The sequence below is a fragment of the Scylla paramamosain genome, chromosome 9 (genome assembly GCF_035594125.1).
Source record: "Scylla paramamosain isolate STU-SP2022 chromosome 9, ASM3559412v1, whole genome shotgun sequence".
Classification (NCBI taxonomy): Eukaryota; Metazoa; Arthropoda; class Malacostraca; order Decapoda; family Portunidae; genus Scylla; species Scylla paramamosain.
Genome location: NC_087159.1, coordinates 29,337,501 through 29,357,500, shown reverse-complemented (window position 1 = coordinate 29,357,500; position 20,000 = coordinate 29,337,501). Strand labels below are relative to the sequence as shown.

General features: G+C 42.4%; 5 protein-coding genes and 1 long non-coding RNA gene across 10 annotated transcripts in view; 4 read left to right on the top strand and 2 right to left on the bottom strand.

Annotated features, from left to right (window-relative positions):
- The window catches only part of LOC135103855 (probable glutathione S-transferase 6), a 4,314-nt gene extending 4,177 nt beyond the window's left edge, over positions 1-137 (top strand). Inside the window, exon 5 of the mRNA XM_064010748.1 lies at positions 1-137. This exon is cut by the window's left edge and continues 564 nt beyond it. The gene's annotated coding sequence lies outside the window, so the exon portion shown is untranslated.
- A 369-nt stretch (positions 138-506) lies between these two features.
- LOC135103854 (hematopoietic prostaglandin D synthase-like) lies at positions 507-5,537 on the top strand. Its single transcript, XM_064010747.1, has 5 exons — positions 507-1,273; positions 2,554-2,705; positions 2,808-2,991; positions 3,564-3,696; positions 4,731-5,537. The coding sequence occupies exons 2-5, from the start codon at positions 2,573-2,575 to the stop codon at positions 4,893-4,895; spliced, it is 615 nt and encodes a 204-aa protein (XP_063866817.1). The 5' UTR covers positions 507-1,273; positions 2,554-2,572; the 3' UTR covers positions 4,896-5,537.
- LOC135103858 (uncharacterized) lies at positions 5,276-7,677 on the bottom strand. The gene is made up of 3 exons (XR_010270216.1): positions 7,537-7,677; positions 7,087-7,189; positions 5,276-6,619 (listed from the first exon to the last, which is right to left on the bottom strand). It is a non-coding gene; the product is annotated as an uncharacterized LOC135103858 (long non-coding RNA).
- A 36-nt stretch (positions 7,678-7,713) lies between these two features.
- Positions 7,714-11,448, top strand: LOC135103852 (UPF0489 protein C5orf22 homolog). Of its 3 annotated transcripts, none has more exons than XM_064010736.1 (2): positions 7,714-7,964; positions 9,427-11,448. In XM_064010736.1, exons 1-2 carry the CDS (start codon positions 7,962-7,964, stop codon positions 10,585-10,587), a joined length of 1,164 nt encoding a protein of 387 aa, XP_063866806.1. In that variant the 5' UTR covers positions 7,714-7,961; the 3' UTR covers positions 10,588-11,448. The 3 variants fall into 3 exon arrangements, with proteins under 3 accessions (XP_063866806.1, XP_063866807.1, XP_063866805.1); XM_064010737.1 differs by lacking the exon at positions 7,714-7,964 and adding an exon at positions 8,450-8,519; XM_064010735.1 differs by lacking the exon at positions 7,714-7,964 and adding an exon at positions 8,956-9,091.
- On the bottom strand, positions 10,710-18,361 carry LOC135103848 (myosin-9-like). 3 transcript variants are annotated; one of them, XM_064010698.1, is made up of 14 exons: positions 18,156-18,361; positions 17,834-17,942; positions 17,402-17,520; positions 16,869-16,983; positions 16,260-16,377; positions 15,938-16,128; positions 15,520-15,615; positions 14,930-15,081; positions 14,130-14,328; positions 13,390-13,590; positions 12,923-13,134; positions 12,161-12,423; positions 11,637-11,769; positions 10,710-11,273 (listed from the first exon to the last, which is right to left on the bottom strand). In XM_064010698.1, the coding sequence occupies exons 2-14, from the start codon at positions 17,861-17,863 to the stop codon at positions 11,234-11,236; spliced, it is 1,869 nt and encodes a 622-aa protein (XP_063866768.1). In that variant the 5' UTR covers positions 17,864-17,942; positions 18,156-18,361; the 3' UTR covers positions 10,710-11,233. The 3 variants fall into 3 exon arrangements, with proteins under 3 accessions (XP_063866768.1, XP_063866770.1, XP_063866769.1); XM_064010700.1 differs by lacking the exon at positions 17,834-17,942 and having other exon boundaries at positions 18,147-18,361; XM_064010699.1 differs by lacking the exon at positions 17,834-17,942 and having other exon boundaries at positions 18,156-18,360.
- A 221-nt stretch (positions 18,362-18,582) lies between these two features.
- The window catches only part of LOC135103847 (probable ATP-dependent RNA helicase DDX31), a 7,808-nt gene continuing 6,390 nt past the window's right edge, over positions 18,583-20,000 (top strand). Inside the window, exons 1-2 of the mRNA XM_064010697.1 lie at positions 18,583-18,869; positions 19,293-19,610. Coding sequence (XP_063866767.1) covers positions 18,792-18,869; positions 19,293-19,610 — 396 coding nt within the window. The 5' untranslated portion in view covers positions 18,583-18,791. The remainder of the gene's footprint in view (positions 18,870-19,292; positions 19,611-20,000) is intronic.

Below are 20,000 nucleotides of genomic sequence, written 5' to 3'. Positions count from 1 at the left end.
TTATTGTTTCTATTATTGTTTTCATTATAAATTGTCATTAATTTTGCCAACCACCATCCTAAGCTCCTGGCACGTGACAGATATACAATGTTCGGACCGCTGACAAAATAAAAAGTACATAAATCAACCAAAAGAAATTCATTCCAAACCCAGAGAGAGAGAGAGAGAGAGAGAGAGAGAGAGAGAGAGAGAGAGAGAGAGAGAGAGAGAGAGAGAGACAGAAAGAGGATGTTCAAGCAAGTGACGCTCCCTCTGAACATTGGAAGAGATTATCGCATCCTTCCTCCTCTCCGTCATTTCCTCCACTGTGCTCCAATCATGCACTGTGCTCCTCCGCTCCGTTACTTCAGAAGAATATCCATACATACTTGCAACTTTTCGTCAATGTAGCGCAGTTGTTGATACAAGGGACATCAGATCATATAAGCAATTTACGAATATCTAGCTGAGAAATACATAATGAGCCACTGATGTCATTATCAGGTTATATCTTTTGGTAGTGATACGAGTTAGGGGAGGTGGCAATGCAGCCCTCACAGTGAGCTGCGAGGGACCCACGCGCCTCTCGGTACAGCACACAACTGCGGTGCAAAAGGCGGCAAAAACACGAGAGGCGGAAGGAAGAACTGGCCAGTGTAAGGAAGTCCCGGGTGTAGGAATGCAGCGTAACTAAAACCTCGAAATTGTTCCCGAGAGCAATTTTAACAGTCGGAGCGATTTGGCAAAGGTTTGCGAATTAGCTCCCGACATTTTTTTTTTTTTTTTTCTGTGAGTAAAGTCAGCGGTGGGAGCGATTTAGTACGATATTTCTGCCCCTTCTGCCCCTATGGCACACTCAAGCCGGGAGGGTCGTGACTGATAGCCAAGGCCACCGTGGCTGCCTTTCTACTTTCAAGTACTGCCATATAGTAAATTTGACTCAGCATTTAATTCTTTAGGATGCAAGATGTTCTTAAGAGTACGATAAGAAACAGATTTTCGATGCCAACAGCGTCTTGTGGCGCTTGAATCCAAGGATGAAAAATGGAAGTCATCCTATTTTCAAGTTTTTATAACACGGTCTGTGTGTCACACAAACATTCCATTAGTGACAAATTGTGAACCACTCATTCTTCAACTCATCGAGATGGCGGAGAAACATTTTCGCTCCATCAGCATTATGTTTGCTTCTTCCCGAAGTCTCCCCTTTATAACTGGCGTTGGTGGCAGTGGTCTCTCCCTAAGCCTGCCGCCACGGCCCACCGCCAACACCGCCACCGCCCGCATCGCCACTGTGAGTATTGCATCAGTCACTCGATGTCTTAACAAGAAGCATGTATTCATATGTTTGCCCGTAATATCTGCAGTAAATGTGTGTGTGTGTGTGTGTGTGTGTGTGTGTGTGTGTGTGTGTGTGTGTGCCAATAAATAAGAGTTAAACGCTACAAATAACCCTCACTAACATCACCTCACATGTCAACCAGTCAGTGCACGGAGGTTCCACGTGTATACGCACATATCTAGTTCTTTGTATTGTAATCTACGTAAACCCAGACAAGTATGCATGAGGGGATAGATACATCGATAGATAGATAGATAGATAGATAGATAGATATAGTTATGGTGGAGTGATTTGTTCCTCATGACATTTCAGAGTAGCAGTAGTAGTAGTAGTAGTAATAGTAGTAGTAGTAGTAGTAGTAGTAGTAGTAGTAGTAGTAGTAGTAGTAGTAGTAGTAGTAGTAGTAGTAGTAGTAGTAGTGGTGGGGGGAAGAGGAGAAGGAAGGGGAGGAGCAGATCACGGCAGCGTCAGTCAAGTTTCCAGCACAGGTGTCTTCAGTAATAGTGACTTTTCAAAGCAACATCACCATGACGAGCATTCCTCGTATCAGGAACAACACCCGCTGAACTCCCCACAATGACCAGCACCTTCCTGAGTGTTCTGCCTCCCCCCTCTTTCCCGCCTCCCGCCATATCGTGTTCTGCCCTACCATCTCCTACTCCCTCTTTTTTTATTCACTGTTATTTCATAAAACTCAGAGAGAGAGAGAGAGAGAGAGAGAGAGAGAGAGAGAGAGAGAGAGAGAGAGAGAGAGAGAGAGAGAGAGAGAGAGAGAGAGAGAGAGAGATCCCAGTATCACTCTTTCCTATATTAATAGTAATGAAGCTTCACCACCACCATCGCCACCAGTAGCAGACCGACCTGACCTGCCCATGAGAAGTCTCCATTGCCTGACGGCTTCATCCAGCAGGCCACGCAATGAATACAGAAACAGGAACTTATCAAACACTAATAATAATTATAATAGTAATTGGTTTTAATGAGTTATCGCAGGTGTGTTCCTTCCTTGTGCTTGAAACACGTTCATTTGATTTTTTTCTTTTGTTCTTTTATAGCGTGCTCTCGCTCTGTGCTCTCCGTGGAAATTTCTTTGAAAAACTGTAGGAAACGTATCTTTAAATCTTTTCATCTATATATTTGTGAGGTCGTCGCCGTCGCACGTCAGACAGGAAAAGTTTTCTCCCTACCACACCATTAAAGATCAGTAACTCAGCACCTTCTCTCCCTGCCAGCACCAGCACCACCACCACCATGCCTGAGTACAAGCTGACCTACTTCAACGGCCGCGGCATGGGGGAGCTCATCCGCTGGATCTTCCTCTACGGGGACATCCCATTCACGCAGGAACGGGTCGAGCTGTCCGAGTGGCCCGAGAGGAAGAAAGGTGAGTCACGTGTCCCTGAATTGTGTTCTCATGTTGTCTCCCTCCAGACTTTCTGTTCCTCACATGTTGCCTCCACACACATGATGCCTCCTTCCCTCGCAGCAACACTCGGGGGCAAGTTGCCAACACTGGAGGTGGATGGCGAGTTGCTGCTGCAATCGTCAGCCATCGGCCGCTACCTGGCCACCAAGGCAGGTCTGGTGCCTCAGTGTCCTTGGCGCGCCGCGCAGTGTGATGCCCTCGTCGATACATTTAAGGATGTCCTCTTCGCTCTATTCGATATCGTGTGAGTAGTGATGGATGTGGCGCCTCGAGGAGTGTGGTTAGGAGCAGCCAGAGTCAGGTGATGGACGAGCAGTGGGGGAGGTAGAGAAAAATGGAAGGGAAGAATTGCATACTGTAGGGCCTTGTGAAGAAATATGCTTTCTTTTTCCACTTATAATGTTGTGAGCAGAGAGGAACATAAGGAGTTTCACACGTCCGTCCGAAGGGGGAGTGCTTCGTCACGGCGTTACTCCGGCCACAGGAAAACTAATCGGACCTGCCAAATATCCTTCCGAGAGACGGGAGAGCGATGCCACCACGGACGTTCTCTCTCTCTCTCTCTCTCTCTCTCTCTCTCTCTCTCTCTCTCTCTCTCTCTCTCTCTCTCGAACAGCCTTAATCTCTCAAAACAAACGGTTTCCCACACATTCATCGCTTTCTGATATCTCTCCTTCCCATCCCCTTTCATTTTTTTTTATTCATCTTTATCCCCTCTTATGTCTCTCCTTCCCTTACTCCATTACGTGTTCCCTTTCTTCCCTATCTCCCTCCCCCCTTCCCTTCCCCTCTCACCGCACTGCCGTCTTTCACCAGTTCGCCAGAAGACAAGACTGAAGAGGAGAAGCAGAAGAAGCTGAGAGAGGAATACTTACCACAGACGCTTGGGCCGCTGATGGAGAGTCTTGAGCAACGGCTGCAGGGCAAGGAGTGGTTCGTTGAGGACAAGGTGAGGCTGCCACGCTCTCTCGTCAACCACAACTGAAAATTAGAACATAGGAACGTAAGGAAAGTTGCAAGAAGACAATAGATCTACACGTGGAAGTCCCTGTCATTTAGATTTGTTTAATGTTCTTTTAAGCTCCCCACTAATTTTGCACTAACAACCAATTACCAGAACTATTTTCTACCATCCCGCTAGAGAGCCAATTTCTTCCTATCTCCTTGTTAATTGTATCAAGGCTGAACCCTTTACTTCTTGTCCTATCATGTTTACTAACCCCAGAAATTTAATTTACATCTCCCTTGTTATCCCACTTGATACACCTCCATCAGATTTGCAAGGACTAGACAGTGATCAGTTAACAGAGAATGGAAAGATGTAGGAAGACAAGATAGAGAGGGAGTGGGAGGAAAATAAGACACGAATTTAAGAGAGGGCATAGCACAGTACTCTTCAAGGACAATATGGAAATTGAACAAAAAAAAAAATTAAATACATAAAAAAGGATGAATGACAAAAACGAGGTGAGGTGAGAAAACTTCTTCCCCGACAGAAATAAAAGGATGAACATGGGAGTAGAATCAATCATCATGTAAAAATTAATAAAATTAACGTGAATTTAACAGGTGAATATATACTTACATGAAATGAAGAACATGATGAGACAAATTGTACTCAGGATAAGACTTATAAGAGCAATTTATCACTAACAAGTCGAAGCGAGACAGTTATCATAGCACAGAGGACAAAGAAGGCGAGTGTAGTAAGAAGACAAAATATATATAATACACCAACACTATAACCAGAGATAGGAATAGGAAATTACTCTTGTTAGCATCAATACATCAATTACAAACTTACAGATAAGGACATCAATGCACCATGCTCCGGATGAGACAGTATTATCAGATCTCTCTCTCTCTCTCTCTCTCTCTCTCTCTCTCTCTCTCTCTCTCTCTCTCTCTCTCTCTCTCTCTCTCTCTCTCAACACTATGGGGCCACGGCAGAAACACTCAGTTTTCACTCCCATGTCCCGCCAGATGACGTGGGCGGACCTGGCCATCGGGCGCACCATGGAGGAGGTGTTCCAGGCGCTACCTGACCTGCGCCAAAAGTTCCCGAGGGTGAACGCACAGGCCGAAAAGATCTATCAGCTGCCTAGGATCAAGGAGCATCGCAAAACTCGCCCAGTTACCTCCTTCTGAGTCACCTGCAGCTGTTACTACCACTGTTACTTCCACCAGTGTCATCCCTGCCACTGTTCCTGCTGCTACAGGCTACAAAGATAAATGTCACCGATAAGACTGGGTACGCCAACCTATGTAGTACCTTAATTCCTAATTTGATATGAAATGTGACGGCTTTCATCAGCTGCCATATTTAGGGAGTATTTCAGCCTGGTTTGCGTAAACTACTTCTACAGCTGCTTCGTCTGATGGTCGGCATTAATTCACATTGATTCGGGTGTGCTGGCATTTACTAGTAGAGGAAAGTGCAGTACTAAACAATACTGTGAGTGTAGCACGGCTTACCTGTAGTCTTGCCGCCTCTTCAACTTCCTGTTCGTTCCTCTAATGATATTGAAAGTCTCTCTCTCTCTCTCTCTCTCTCTCTCTCTCTCTCTCTCTCTCTCTCTCTCTCTCTCTCTCTCTCTCTCTCTCTCTCAGTATCTACTTCTCTGTATGGGCAGTGTGGTCATCGTAACCACTCCTTACTGGGTGTTCCTTTGTAGCGCAACAAATATACGTCTTCTTGCAATACAAATGTTTACATCAAGTAAGCAGGCAGTCACTGAATTAGCTTGCATGTAAAGCTATTAAGTTCATTATTCTACTTTCTTTAAGAAATTTATGTATCATTGATCCTTAAAGAGCTATGTGAGAAGGTCTCAAACGTCACACAGACAATATTTTCTTGCACCCATTGGTATGTTGCTATCAAGTGGTGCTTGTAGAGGTGGCATAAGTCCGCGTCTTGTCAGTCACGATGGTTTCAGCTGCGAGTGTCTTCTGCTGACATCTTTCCAAAACCAAAACCAACACCATGGATATCAAGACTTCATTTGGTTGAGACTGGCCTCATTGCATATCCTGGCACAACATATACAAAAGTAGGGACTCACCATTGTCTTGGAAGAAGAACGAGAACTTCAGCTATAAATTATGGGGCTGAGATCCAGGAGCAAACTTCATATGCTGAACAGAACCGTATACCACATTTTCAACAAACTCTTCACTCTTCATCCTTCCAGTATGGCTGAAGATGTCCATACATTCCATCCTTCCCTTGCTGAGGTACTTGTGTGATAACATCTAAGGGTACTGCTGTTCTGATTTTTTTTTTTTTTTTTTTTTTTTGTGGGGGGAAGTGGGATAGGGTTGGGAGAGGTTGGTTCCTAATATGAATTTAGTACACTATTGGCTGTGCTTGCTACAGAGCACATAGGAACTGCGTTTAGTAAGTACACTAAAGGAAGTATTAAATTGAGAGAGGTTAAAAATAGGGAAAATATTACATCTACTTTTATTAGTAGTATTCTTATTTTTATTTTTTTAAGACCTCCAATTTGAGCACATAATAACTGTACTTAGCCTGTTTGGCTGTCTGCCTTCTCTCTCTCTCTCTCTCTCTCTCTCTCTCTCTCTCTCTCTCTCTCTCTCTCTCTCTCTCTCTTGTTCTTCTTTTCTTCAGTCTCTCATGCCTCCTTCAACAAGTTATCTCAAGTATCCTTTTTGTGATGGACGGTTTTTGCCTCATCCTGAAGGACTAGACATGCCAGACAGCTCTGACAGCGGGTGCACTGGTGTTCCTGCAAGCGGCATTGTAGAAGGGCCTTCAATCTTCACCATCACCTGCTGCCTCAACACCAACTTCCTCCTCTTCCTGCACGGCCTCTGCTGCCTCCTCCACATGGCACACTACCTTTGCACTGAAGGGATAAGTTCTCATTTCAGGAATTAAGCTAGTGGTACCTTTTCTTTTATGTATTAGAATAAAAATAATAAGCACAAAAGTTATCTTGAGATTGCATTTAAAGGTTACAAGTGAGGTTCCGTTATGCTCAGCTTCAGCCCTTGCATGGACAAAACAGGAGTGTGACACTGTGTTTCTCCTCTTTGGTTCTGCTATCCAGATTTCTTCAAGAGTATATCTGGAGCTTGATACGTAGATTATATTTTCAATAGGTGTCCGTATACACATGTGGGTGAAGTTAATCGTATATTTTTGTTTCATTTACATGTAATTTCACTAATAAATCCAAATTAGAGTTTTGTTCAACCTTAGGTGTGCGTTGTGTGAAGAAATCCCAAGACTAAGAAACCACGAACCCTGAGATAAATAATTATAATGAAAGCAACGTTCAGATGACAAATGCATCACTGGGCTTAAACTTACTTCATTCTTTTTCTCTTCTTTCTGCTTTGTTGCCTCTTTTATCTGTACTCCCAGCAGCGGCAGCCTTCTCAGACGCCTCGTTTTCTTGTTCCTTCTTGAGAATCTGCACAGAACAAAGACTAAACTTCAACACACAGAACATTTGATGCAGTTTATGGATATGTTTAAAAATAAGAGTGGCTAGAGTAAGTAAGCAACAGAGAGTAGTAGTAGTAGTAGAGGTAGCAGAAAAAAAAAAAGTGAGATCAGTAGTGGTGGTTATGGTGGTAACAATAGTGGAGGTAATAGTATATTATAGTAGTCATAACATCATACAAAAAAATACAAAAACTAAAAGTGTACGTGTTAATCATTGTGAAAATACTGATCTCGTCTCTCACATAATGCAATTACTTAGTTTTGTTTGTACACAACAGTTGAGGCTGTATGCGGCAGATGGGGGAAGCTTACCTACACTTACTCTCCTCACAGCAATCCATACGTAACACTCAACTATTAAGTGAATCAACATACGCGTGGCATTAATAAAGGCGTTTTCAGCAGTGGTCCGCCACAACATACAGTATTTAGGTGTTTTCAGTAGTGGTCCGCCACAGCATACTTTTGAGTTTTTACAGAAAACGAATCAAGGTTCCGCTGCCAGACGACAGGCGCCACCACCCTTGGTAATAACTGTCGTGTACATCACTCTTCAGACTCAAGCACCGAGTGCATATTGACGATATTAGCAAGATGAAGGAGTTCGACGATTTGTTCCTAGAGGATGACTACAGATCACCTTTGCTTAACCCTTTGTATATGCCACTACTCACTTGGAGAGCGCCAGACGATTTCTCGGTGGTAGGAGCAGCTGCAGCTGTGAGCATCTTGTATACATGGTAGGTAACGAACGTTGGTCACCCTTCAAAAATGCTATTTCGGGCTTATCTCTCATAATTAATCAGCTTGTAAATCTGTTTCTTAGAATTGTTGATCAATCTCACCAATAGCGGCTCCTCATGGATCAGCTAAATTATTCGCGTTATTTCATGTCCCTAAACATTCAGCTAGCCCATCAGGCAAACCTAAGCGCATTTACTATGGGACCAAGAGTGATGCCGTTGTCCCTACCAATGAAAATATACATGTATCAATTCAGTACTATCATCTCAATAAAAATTACTATGCTCGTGATGCTTATGTTACCACTGCTCACCTCCACAATCACTCCCGCCAGGCAAAAATAAAGCCACAAAAAACAATGAAATTATAATAACCATCACCTACCCCCTTACACACACAAGCCTGAGTTCTCGAACCTTCAACAAAATAAAAGAAAAAAAAACTTTGGGACTAATAAAGGATTAATAACACATTTTGCCACCTTTGTATACATACCACTTACTGCGCCGCTGCTTGAACGAAGGGTGGCCTCCGCTTCCTGCTTTCCCGAGGTAACCCAGCAGTCACCCGTTATGTCCTCCTCACCGCCGCGTTCCTCACACATATCTCTAGGTGATAGGAAGGTCAAGAGGGGGAAATATGTATCGGTGCAGGCAGGTGTTTCGGTTTTGCCTGCCTTTGCCTGTCCCGCTCTCAGCTGTTCCTCCGTGTTCCAATGCTTCTCGCTGTTTTTTTTTTTTTCATTCCTTATATCAGTGGTTTTTCTTCATTTTGATATGTTACTATTTTTAATATATGTTTTATATCAGTAAAATGCGGTTTTATATTATTTCAGTGTTTTACTAGAACATGTAGATATTTGTCTTTCCATTTTACGTAATTTCGGTAGCGTTTCATAGTCTAGTTTTTTTTTTCTTTTACTTTCTTTTATGAGTTATGTTTTAACTGGATATGTTTTGGTCATAAGATATCGAGGTGCTTTGCCCAACAAACATTGGCGAGTCACGACCATGGAATGCCTCTCTCTCTCTCTCTCTCTCTCGTCAACTATAACAGATGGCCAGCCTTGCTTCCATTTCCCACTGCTCTCACAATTTCATCCAGTCAAAGAGCTGCGAGACATGTTAGTAACTGTGAGGCGAGTTTGTCTCTGCTGCCATGAGGAAAGAATGGCTTTTATCTTTCTAAATGACGGTTTCTAGTTTCTTAATGCTTTAGAGTACTCTAGATTCAGAGACTACATAAGTAATGTAAGAATGTCTCTCTCTCTCTCTCTCTCTCTCTCTCTCTCTCTCTCATTAAATTTTGTGTTCCTGGAGTATAATTTTTTGGGGTAGCTACAGTTTAGTAAATTCTCTCTCTCTCTCTCTCTCTCTCTCTTAGAAAAATACATGTCAACACAAGAAAGACAAAAGCAGGTGTGTACAGCATGGTAACATTATATATTTTGCATTTCAGAAGGCAGAGAGGCAAGCAATGACAGCCCTGAGGAAGTACCCACATCTACCGGTGCACATAGTGGAGGAACACAATGATGCTCTCCACCCCATCCTTCGTGCTGTGGGATCCAAACACCTTCCCTTCTCAAACAATCTCCTTCTACATTTTGATTCCCATCCAGACCTTCTGATTCCCACAGATCTAAAAGCCTCAGAGGTCTTTGATGTTCCTAATATGCTAGAGAAACTGAGTATTGAAAACTGGATACTCGCAGCTGCCTTTACTGGTCAGATCTCCACCATCATCTGGATGAAGCCTTCCTGGTCCAATCAGATAGAGGATGGTCACTACAACTTCCTGATTGGGGAGCAGAAAGGCACAGATCGTATCAGGGTCTCATGTCCAGCTTTTTATTTTGTGGGGGAGATGCTGTACTGTAAACCAGAGGAACTGACCAGCACCAAGGAGGTTAATCTACATGTCCACACGTTGGGTACTGAAGTGGAGGAGACTGTAGAACAAGATCTGGTGCGGCTTATCAACTGTCATGAGAATCACTATGTCTTAGATGTGGACCTGGACTACTTCTCCACCAGAAATCCTTTTGTTTCTATGCACAGCAAGGCAGACATGTATGAGAGGCTCAAGACACTCTATCATTTTAAGTACACCCAAACAGAAGAGACAGAGGTAGTCGAGGAGCACGTCAAGAGGAGAAGTGCTCAAATTGAGACTCTGCACAGCATATTTTCCTACCTCCAGAAGCTTAAGGATCCCACAGAGATAGAAGCAGAAATCACTAGTGTCTGTCAGCCCATGCAGGACTCCAAGCAAAGGGAGTACCTCAAAGCTTTGATCCTGGACTTACTGAAGGACTGCCAGGGAGAGGATGGGGAGAGTGGAGTGGACTGGGAGCTGGTGCATGATGCCGGATGCACCATTGATGATGACACCCACCAGCTGCCTCATCATGTGTCTTCCAAGGAGGAAATTGACTCCCTCATGGAAACATTTTGTTCATTAGTCACCCGTCTTCCTCAGCCCACACTGGTGACTGTGGCACGTTCCAGTGAGGATGACTACTGCCCACCGCACCAAGTAGATGGCATACAGGAGGCCCTCTGTGGTTTTCTTCGCAAGACATACAGCATAAACTGCTTAAAACACTATCAAGACTAGGCAGTGTCTGATTCCCAGTTTCAACTTGACTGATGTAACAATTAAATTGGGAAGTACATATTCCAGACTTAAAGCCAAAAAAGATTATCTTCCAAAGTTGTAAGGCATACAGAAACAGAAGCAGAATCACACAGTATTATTGTACTTTAATAAATGCCTTTAATAAATGCAGGAGATGCAAAATTAGTTTTATTCAAATGACTGACATAAGGCACTTCTTGATACTTCAGTTTGTGGGAATTTTTTCTTCATATAAAGTAATAACAAACATCATCTTATATGAAAGCACTCTTTTTTTCAATATTGCTACTATTCACAACTGACATAACTGTTTTCTTCCTAAAAGACAAGAAAATGAAAATACAAGGAAATTTAATAAACAACAAAATTTAAGAGAACATTCAACTTTCATTCACATTTACACAATTCAAGGCATTTTTAAGTAATCTTTATAGTAGCATTATATATTTATGTATTAAGCTAACCTTAAAGTGGGATAGATGAGACAAAGCATCTATACACGTTCACAAGCACTGCCTCACATCACAGCCTCTACAGGAGAGAAGACCAAGCCCCACTAGGCTGAATGAGGGTCTCCTATGCAGCAGATCTGGCAGCTTCTCCAGCAGGAACAGCAGCAGAGGTGCTATGATTTAACCTGTATCCTTTTTGCTGGCTGCTCCCACCTGGAAAAATTAATATGTTGGTTATACAAACTAATGCAGAAATCAATATAAAGTGTGAAAGTTATCTAGACCTCAAGACACTTAATAGTTCCTCTCTTGTAAAACTAGTGGTGTTTCCCTTGCAGTTTGTGTATGTATTGATAAAGGAAAATGTTGAATAAAGTTCGAATGTGGCTTCATCAGTTTGGCTGTATCCTATGAGCTATGCATTCATACAAACTTTAACTGTACTTCACACATTAAAATTCACCTATACAATTTGCTATCTCCTAAATAAGAGGAAAAGCACATGGATAAAGCACAGTACAGGAGTTTCATATAGTACAAAAACAATGAGTTACAGAACTTCAAGCAGAGTCATACCAGTCAGACATGTGCTGGTTAAACTTGGTCAAGTGTTGGAAGCCTTTACCAAGTTGCTTCTCTGTGTCATCCAGCATCACTGTCACCTCTTCCTCAAGCTTCTGGTCATGGGCTTCAACTTGCTTCAGCAGTTCTGTATATAAAAGAAAGATTAGCTGTATTTTGTTCGTGTTTGCACATGTGTGTGTGTGTGTGTGTGTGTGTGTGTGTGTGTGTGTGTGTACAGAGTAAACTTGTACTTACATGTCTATTCATTTCATTCTTATAAACTTCAGCCTTTTCAGGTCTTCTTCTTGAGACTAAGGTTCATGTTCTCAAACATTTCAGCATCTCATCATTACTACTTTAACCAGTCTCCAGTGAAATTCAATGAGCTTCACAAGGAGGCTCTCATGATTCTTGATACTTTAAAAGGATTCTGCACCATTAATAACAACACTGTGAGAAGCTAACTAATCAATTCTGTGGACTTTGAAAATTGCCCTTATGAATCCAAAGTGTTTAATAATATAAGCCTCACTAACCTTTTGTTCCCTGGCTGGAAATGGCTTCAGACTGTTTCCTGGCAGTGCACAAGGCTTCCTGAAGGCTTATGAGGCGCTCCATCTGGCAGTGGTGAGTGGTGGTGAGGTGCCGACACTTGCAGGCTGCCTCATACACACTGTCCCAGCACTGCATCCCATCACACAATTGACTGACTGCCTTCCAACCGGCATTTGCAAGCTCAGTGTTGTGCCAGATCAGTGGTGTTGTGGACATGGAGATTTTCTGCTTGCGCTCCCCTGGTCTGTTGAATGATGTGATTAGGGATTAGATTCTCAAACATTTCCACTTATAAGAGACTAGTGGAAGTTATTCAAGTTTGCAATGTTTTCATGATTCTTCTCATAGCTTAACAAGGAATCTGAGGCTCACCAATAAAAGAAACAACCATGAAAGCCTGACTAATATCTATGGCATTTAAAAATAGTCATTGAGAGATCTTGGAGCATTTAAGAAAATGAGCCACAGTCAGTGAATGAAGACATATGCAACACCATCCCAGGAGTTATACAGCAATTCCTCAAATGCAAAGAAGTAAAAGAGCATCTCACAAAAATCTATAAAACCACATTAACAATATTCCAAGATGTTAATTCATACTGATTCATATGTACACATTATGTTTCTCTTGACTCTCTCAACAACTCACTAAAAATTATAAAAACTCTAAACATCTTTATCTATATCTCCAATGCCTCATCCCCTCAAAGGACTTCCCCTGACTCAACTTCAAAGTGGCTTACGTTTCCATCTGCGTGGTGAGGAGATAAGCCAAGGGTATGGCCTCCAGCTTCTCACACTCATCAGCCAGGCTGCTGGAGGCAGGAGTTGGGGTTGTGGTGAAGGACAGCACCTCCTTAATGTTGGATTGAAGGCTTGTCAGAAGCTGCCTAACTGTCTCCCGTCCACCCCGCACACTCTCTGCCAAGGATTGTATGTTCTCCACCTTCTCTTGCTGAAAATGAAGAGTGATTGAATAGAAATGAATTATGAAGTAAAAGCAATGAGCCCATTAATGATCTTGCACTATGAAAGATATTAAAGAATTAGATGTTGTATCAAATCACATGCAAGCTTGTACAGAAAAAAACTTGAGTTAAAGTATTAGAGTTACCAAGGAAGCCTGAAAGGTACCAGGTCATGGAAGTGATGAAAGACAAGTATTGAGATGCAGAGGCTGAGAAGAAAAGATGCTCATAATGCTACCTACAATTTCCCTCTCAAAGTTTCTGATCCTCGCATGCTTCTCTTTCACAGCCATGTGGATGCGAGCAGCTGTGTCTGCCTGGTCCTGTAGGGTGGCTGTTAGTGTCTGGGCAGCTGTCAGGGCTGCATGCTCCCCAGCAAGGGCATACCTGGTCTTTATCAGGGTGACCACAGCAGCCACCACCTCCTCATCTTCATGGTTTCTCTGTGGACACATCATCTTTCATTACTCTTACCACTAAATGTATATATATATGTCTCTATCTGACCAACATTCCCCTTAATGGTAGGTATCTCAGAGATGTTTACATGCATTATATTCACAAACATTCCATCACATCTTACCTTCTAAGTCCCTGGGGGAGAAAACACAACAAATATACTTCTCTGTAACTCCCTTCCCATACTGAAAGACTTCATTTTTAGCATGTACCTAATATTAACTATTTTTCTGATGCTATGTTGACATTCTTTTCACTTGACGCTCAATGTCTGATACGAGGCATAACATATGTCCCTCTTATGAGTATGTCCAGTTTTGAACACTCAGACACTGCCAGCATGTTTAATGTTGTCTTGCTAATATAGTCACAATCCTCATATCTTATATGTATTTCATTTTATGTGCTGCTTCTAATACTATCACAACATTATCATCTATCAATCTACTTAAACAATGTCAGCCTCTATTTTTTATTGCCTTCTTATAAGTAACACAAAGGTGGATGGGGTTACTAAGTCAACCTTGGCCACTGTAGTAATGTTATTGGTGATGGTGCTGAGGGCGCGTGTGAGGGACAGCGCTGCCCGGTTCTCTTGGTGTGCCTGTAGGTAAAGCTTCACGTGGGCAGCACTCATCTGTCTCAGCAACTCTCGCACAGACTCCATCACTCCACTAGGGTTCATCTCATCTATGAAGGTGCCATCACCTTCACACTTCACCCTGATTGGTAACAAGGATGGACTGACTGATTTAAATATGCTGGAGCAATAATCACATGGCATCACAGTAGACAGAATGATACTTTATTGCTTATTGAATTTTTTGTGTCTAAAACTGAATGATTTCACCTTTTAATGACTATTTATTAGATTTTCCTCAAGATCATCAAAATCATCTGGTGCAAGTTTAGAGTATAACGTCAATAGGCATTACAGGAAACAGAGTGTAAGAAATGATTCCGGCTTTTAGTTGCCAGTTTTGTATGCATTCCAGAACACCATCTAGGGCTCACCACATTAAGTAATAAGTGTCCTACTATCATTACCAGTCATAAAGTTACACCTGTCTATTTATCTATATACCAAGCTGGCAATCCCACACAGGATGGCCCAGACAAAGCCCCACACTCATACATACATCACTATCATTACCAGTCAAAAAGTTACATCTTTTTATCTATCTATCTATATGCTAGGCCAGCAATCACACAAAGAGTGGCCCAGACAAAGCACCACACACTCATTCACACAATATTCCCATTAGTTACAAAAGTTGACATAATACACTAACATCCATAAATTTACACAATACACTGACACACCTGAGGTCATGTGCATCCCTGGTCAGGTCCACCCCCTGCAGGAGGGTACGCAGGGCATGCTGGCCTTCTCGAGTCTCCCCGAGCACCGCCTCCACCAGACCCCTCGGGCTTAACTCATCAACACTCTCACCAATTCTCTCCCACACATCTTCCTGTGAAGAGAACCATTACATTCAGTACAATCTGGAGTGTAAATAAGGAGAACATGCTCAGCAAGAACATAGTAAATGCACGGACATTAGTTTTAAAAAGGAAGCTAGATAAATATATAGATAGTCATGGCAGATGATAAGTTTCAAGTGCTCAGGAACTGGCATAAATAAATCAATTGTCCTTTTACTGTTTCCTTATGTTATGTTCTCATCCTCATTCATCTGCTTAGTGTTAAGACAGTTACAAAATCATCATCACCATCATGATTACATTTAACATTACTATTTTCCCTTATGAGGTTGGATGGCTTATGAGTCTTTCCCAGCTAAGTTGCTAAACTATTTAAAATAATGATTGTTTAAAATACCCAACAAACTGGCTAAAGTAATGGCTTCTGGAAATACACAAATGCAACCTCAGCTTCACTCCACAAGCACCTTCATCTGATGGACGGAGTGAGCAGCGCAGGGACGGCTGCTGAGGAGGGCCTGGTGCACCCTCTCCAGGTCCATCAAGTCAGTGTGCACCTTGTCCTGCAGGCAGAAAAGGAAAGATTTGACATGCATGTACAGTGAGAAGGAAATAGAGGTTTGTGAGAATTTTGTGTACTCCTCACTCCTCCTCTGTACAAAGCTAAATCACCTCACTCTAACGTCATCAAACTGTCCAAGCTGTGCGACTGATCCACACAAAGTGAAGGCAGGAGTACTTTCTATTCTCCAATAGCAACCAAGGGGTAAGGGAGTGATGTGAACCAATATGAATGTGAAAGCTGTGTCCCCTCTTTCTGGGAGAGATAACCTTGGTATAAGCATGTATGTATATCACTTAACCTAAACACACACACACACACACCTTGATAGCCAGGTTTGCTTTGGCAACTTTTCTCTCCTCACGTTGCTGGTCTTCCCGCAGTTCTGTCAGCTGGGTGCTCCACTGGCCATAGTGGTGAGTCAGCTGCTCCTTGTCCTGCTGTGCTGCCCTCACCAGACCCGCCTTCCTCCATGCCTCAACTTCACCTTGCCGCAGCTCTTCCTTCTTCTGGCCTGTGGATGCAGTGTGTGTCAGATGGCATTGCTTTATTTGACTTAAGCAATTCTGAAGGCTACTTTAATCTAATTCTTGCAACCTTTCACTAGTCTTATTTCCATGGATGAAGAATAAGGCATCTCCTCACTGAGCCGTGATATCTCTTTTGTCTCGGCTGCAATGGCTGTCCTGGCATCCACTATGGCGGTCTTGAGTCTTAAGTAATCATGGAGAGATGATGGCTCCTCAGCTTCCTCCTTCAGGCTCTGGGGGATATGAAAAGTTTATCACGCACAACACCCTGGGAGTAATATGTTGAAATAATATGAAAGGAGAAAGTGAGATAGAACATAAGAACATAAAAAAATAAGGGAAGCTGCAAGAACCCACCAAGCCTACAAGTGGCTACAAGTGGCAGTGCTTCTCTAAAATACACTTACCTATTTCCACCACCTACCATCCATCATCTATAAATCTGCCTAATCTTCTTTCCAAGTTCACTAATGACTCAGCACTAACATCCTGATTACTGAGTCAGCAATTCTATGTATAAGTCAGTTTCTTCCTATCTCTTTTTTTATCTAACTTTATCATGCTTGAACCAATTATTTTCTTGTCCTATACTGATTACTGACCCCGAGGATTTTGTTCATGTCACCTTGTTATAGGAAAGAAAGCAATATCTTAACAAGAATGCGATGACAAAGCCAAGATTCCTGATAATTAATGTAAGGCAAGTCATCATGGCCAGTCTTACCTTCCTGATCCTGGCATGTTTAAGATTCAGCTTGATCAGTCTCCCCTGGTCGGGCAGAACAACACGTCGCGCCAAAAAGGAGAAGCATGGCTTTAGGTTTTTCTCCTGCAGCAGTCTGTGGAAAGGTCAGCATCTTATGAGAAGATATAAAATTCCATGTTTGTGATAATTTGAATATACAAGTGATTGGTTCCTTTCAAAGACAATTCTCCAAGCAATTTCAAACTTATCTTTGAAATGACTTCTTTAGGGACCAACACCTTTAGTGGACTTTTTTCTTTTCTTTTTCACCTCTCTTTGCTGCCCTAGGACAGAGCACTTCTTATATTTAAAATAAATAGTAAATACATACATTTCTGCTATGCTATTTGCTTTATTTCAGGAGAGAGAGAGAGAGAGAAAATATTCAGAAGCCGTCCAACACATAAGGAAAAAATATTAAACAAAGATAATGATGATAAAGAATTGATTAAAAATTTCAACATGACATCACAAAACACAATAAAAATGCATAACACTCTCAACACTCTTACATGGAGAAATGGTGAGGTGCTAAAGGCTGGTCGTGGGAGAAGAGCTTGTGGCGGCTGGAGAGGTTAGCGGCCCACTGGTGCAGGTTGCCCTCCATGCCTGCTGCTGTCGCTGGTACAGCCTGCAAGGTGTTCATTATTAGTGTTGTGAACCGTGGAGATGAAGTGACTTTGAAACCTCACTAATCAAACTCAGGGACAACAAGAACAAGTTTTATGGAAATGACCCAATCCTTCTAATCTCAAGAGTGATTATTCATCTTGGGATAGAAACATTATGTTTCTTTTTTTTTAATGATAATATACACAATGAAGGGATTAACAAAATTAATGAACAAAATTCATCTAAACCTATTCTAACTTAACCTAGCTCAGAGGGAAATGTTTATGTTATTTCAATACCATTCACAGGAAGTACACAGTCCACATCTTTACCTCCTGGTGCGTCATTCCAGGCCAACTCATCACCAGACCAACTGCACCTCCTAACAAGATGCTGGTTGCAGGAGCAGCGGTGGACCACCACGGCTGAACCACCTCTGAACTTTAATCATGACAAAGTAGAGGCTGATACTTAGAAGTGAGGCACCCTTATGAGTTAGAAGTGAGGCACCCTTATGAGTTACTGAGGTAATTCGTCACTAAGCTAAGTCCAGTCCAAGTATGTAAACCAGTCTAGCAGTCCAGTCCAGTCGAGGGCAAGTCAGTCATTAGTAGATGAGCGTACTCTGACACAGTTCCTACTCACTGTTATTACCTTCCTGTTGGGTCTTCTTCCTTCTACTAATCCTGATTAATCTTACTCTTTCTTCTATTCTGAACTTTCCTTTTTCTTGGTGTAGGCAAGAGAAGCAAGATTTGAACCAAGGATTCTGGCGGAGTTTAATCTTTCACAACGGCGCTCCCTGACGTGTTTTATGCCAGCTCTCACAACAGAATTCCCCACGCACAGACTGAGATTTACCCTAATGGACCCAAAATCAACGATGATGTATATGTATAATCCACAGTTCTATACTTTGTTTAGACAAAAAACTTAGTAATAATATAATCGATAATAAAACAGGAAATTGAGCAGTAGTTTTTAAATCATAAACGTAATTTTATTTTTCACTTAATAGCATCAATAAAATTAATGAACAACAAAAAAGAAAAGAGTCATAGACATAATAGAATGTATTATCCATAATGCAAGCCTGAGTTAACGCGGCAGCAACATGTGCGAAGTTGCGAACCACACTGAGGCAACCAATACTGGCATACTCTCCCCTTCACCACAAGAAGGACAGCACTGACAGAAGACAGGATTTCACACCGCGTATCGCTTTGTGCTGCGTAGGAGTGACCGCGTGCAGGGACACAGGGGCACTACCAGCATCCCAGAGGAGGAGCAATGAGTGGCGATGGTGGGCAGGGGACAGCAGGAGGGATTGTGCTTAACTTATCACGCGGTCCAGCAGGAGGCAGGCAGGTAACACTCCCTCGGATGTTAGTGAGCAAATGTTGGTCTTGTTAAGGCAAGACTAAAATTAACCAGAAATATCCACATAATCAAGGTGACAAGGTGGCATAAAGTTGACCTCTTGTAGTATTTAATCTGTTCTCAGTTATCTACACATGTTGCTGCAGCTGCCACAAATTTCCTTCATACACAGCGGTATTATGATTAGTGGTATTATTGCAGATAGGCCATGTCTGATATGAGAGGAATGGTGGCCCTTCTATTTTTGTTAAAAGGCGTATACTGCATCAAAACTCTCTCTCTCTCTCTCTCTCTCTCTCTCTCTCTCTCTCTCTCTCTCTCTCTCTCTCTCTCTCTCTCTCTCTCTCTCTCTCTCTTTTATTCTCATTTCTTAATATACTTATTGTAAGAATAAATTTGATGTGTTTTCAGAGTTACTTCCAGAGTCACCACAAGAGGGAGGCAGAGGATGCTTTCCCACCCAAGAAGCGTCCCAAGACAGCCCATGCCCCTGAGGCCAAGCAGGATGCAGTGACCCCTGCCGATGCCGGGAGGGAGACAGACCATTCTCCCAAGCCCTCCGCTGGAAATGAGGGTGATGCCCCAAATGAAGAGAAGAAGGAGATTGTCACCTCCCTCTTCACCGGCAATCCAGCCATCCCATTCATTCCCAAATCTGACGTGACCAAGCTCTCAGAAAAGGTCTTCTCAGAGGAGTCCTTCTCTTCACTGGATCTCGCTCCACAGATTGTGAGTAGTAATGGGTTGTGAATATATATACAGCTATTGTGAGTTGAGGTCCATAGATGGGTGCTGCTCACCTTCCTCCTCACTCTGCCTCACAAATTATAATATTTTGTTGATAGTTTTTATGGTCTCTTGAATCATGGTAAACTCTGGAACTCCCTGCCTGCTTCTGTATTTCCACCTTCCTATGACTTAAATTCCTTCAAGAGGCAGGTTTCAAGACACTTATTCATCAATTTTTGACCACTGCTTTAACCCTTTTATGGGACTGGCATTTCAGTGGGCATTTTTTTTTATTAGATTTTTGTTGCCCTTGGCCAGTGTCCTTCCTACATAAAAAAAAAAAAAAAAATGACACTTTGAATCCTAAAGAGGGTTCAATAAAAAGAAACA

Excerpts from the sequence above, each read along its gene's own strand:
- LOC135103854 (XM_064010747.1), top strand. The coding sequence starts at position 2,573 with ATGCCTGAGTACAAGCTGACCTACTTCAACGGCCGCGGCATGGGGGAG. Across the intron at positions 2,992-3,563 it reads TTCGCTCTATTCGATATCGT|TTCGCCAGAAGACAAGACTG; the intron begins GTGAGTAGTGAT and ends GTCTTTCACCAG. Across the intron at positions 3,697-4,730 it reads AGTGGTTCGTTGAGGACAAG|ATGACGTGGGCGGACCTGGC; the intron begins GTGAGGCTGCCA and ends ATGTCCCGCCAG.
- LOC135103852 (XM_064010735.1), top strand. The coding sequence starts at position 8,984 with ATGCCTCTCTCTCTCTCTCTCTCTCTCGTCAACTATAACAGATGGCCA. Across the intron at positions 9,092-9,426 it reads GTCAAAGAGCTGCGAGACAT|AAGGCAGAGAGGCAAGCAAT; the intron begins GTTAGTAACTGT and ends TTTGCATTTCAG.
- LOC135103848 (XM_064010698.1), bottom strand. The coding sequence starts at position 17,863 with ATGAGTTGGCCTGGAATGACGCACCAGGAG. Across the intron at positions 16,129-16,259 it reads AAAAGAGATATCACGGCTCA|GCCAGAAGAAGGAAGAGCTG; the intron begins GTGAGGAGATGC and ends CTGCATCCACAG. Across the intron at positions 12,424-12,922 it reads CTCACCACGCAGATGGAAAC|ACCAGGGGAGCGCAAGCAGA; the intron begins GTAAGCCACTTT and ends ATCATTCAACAG.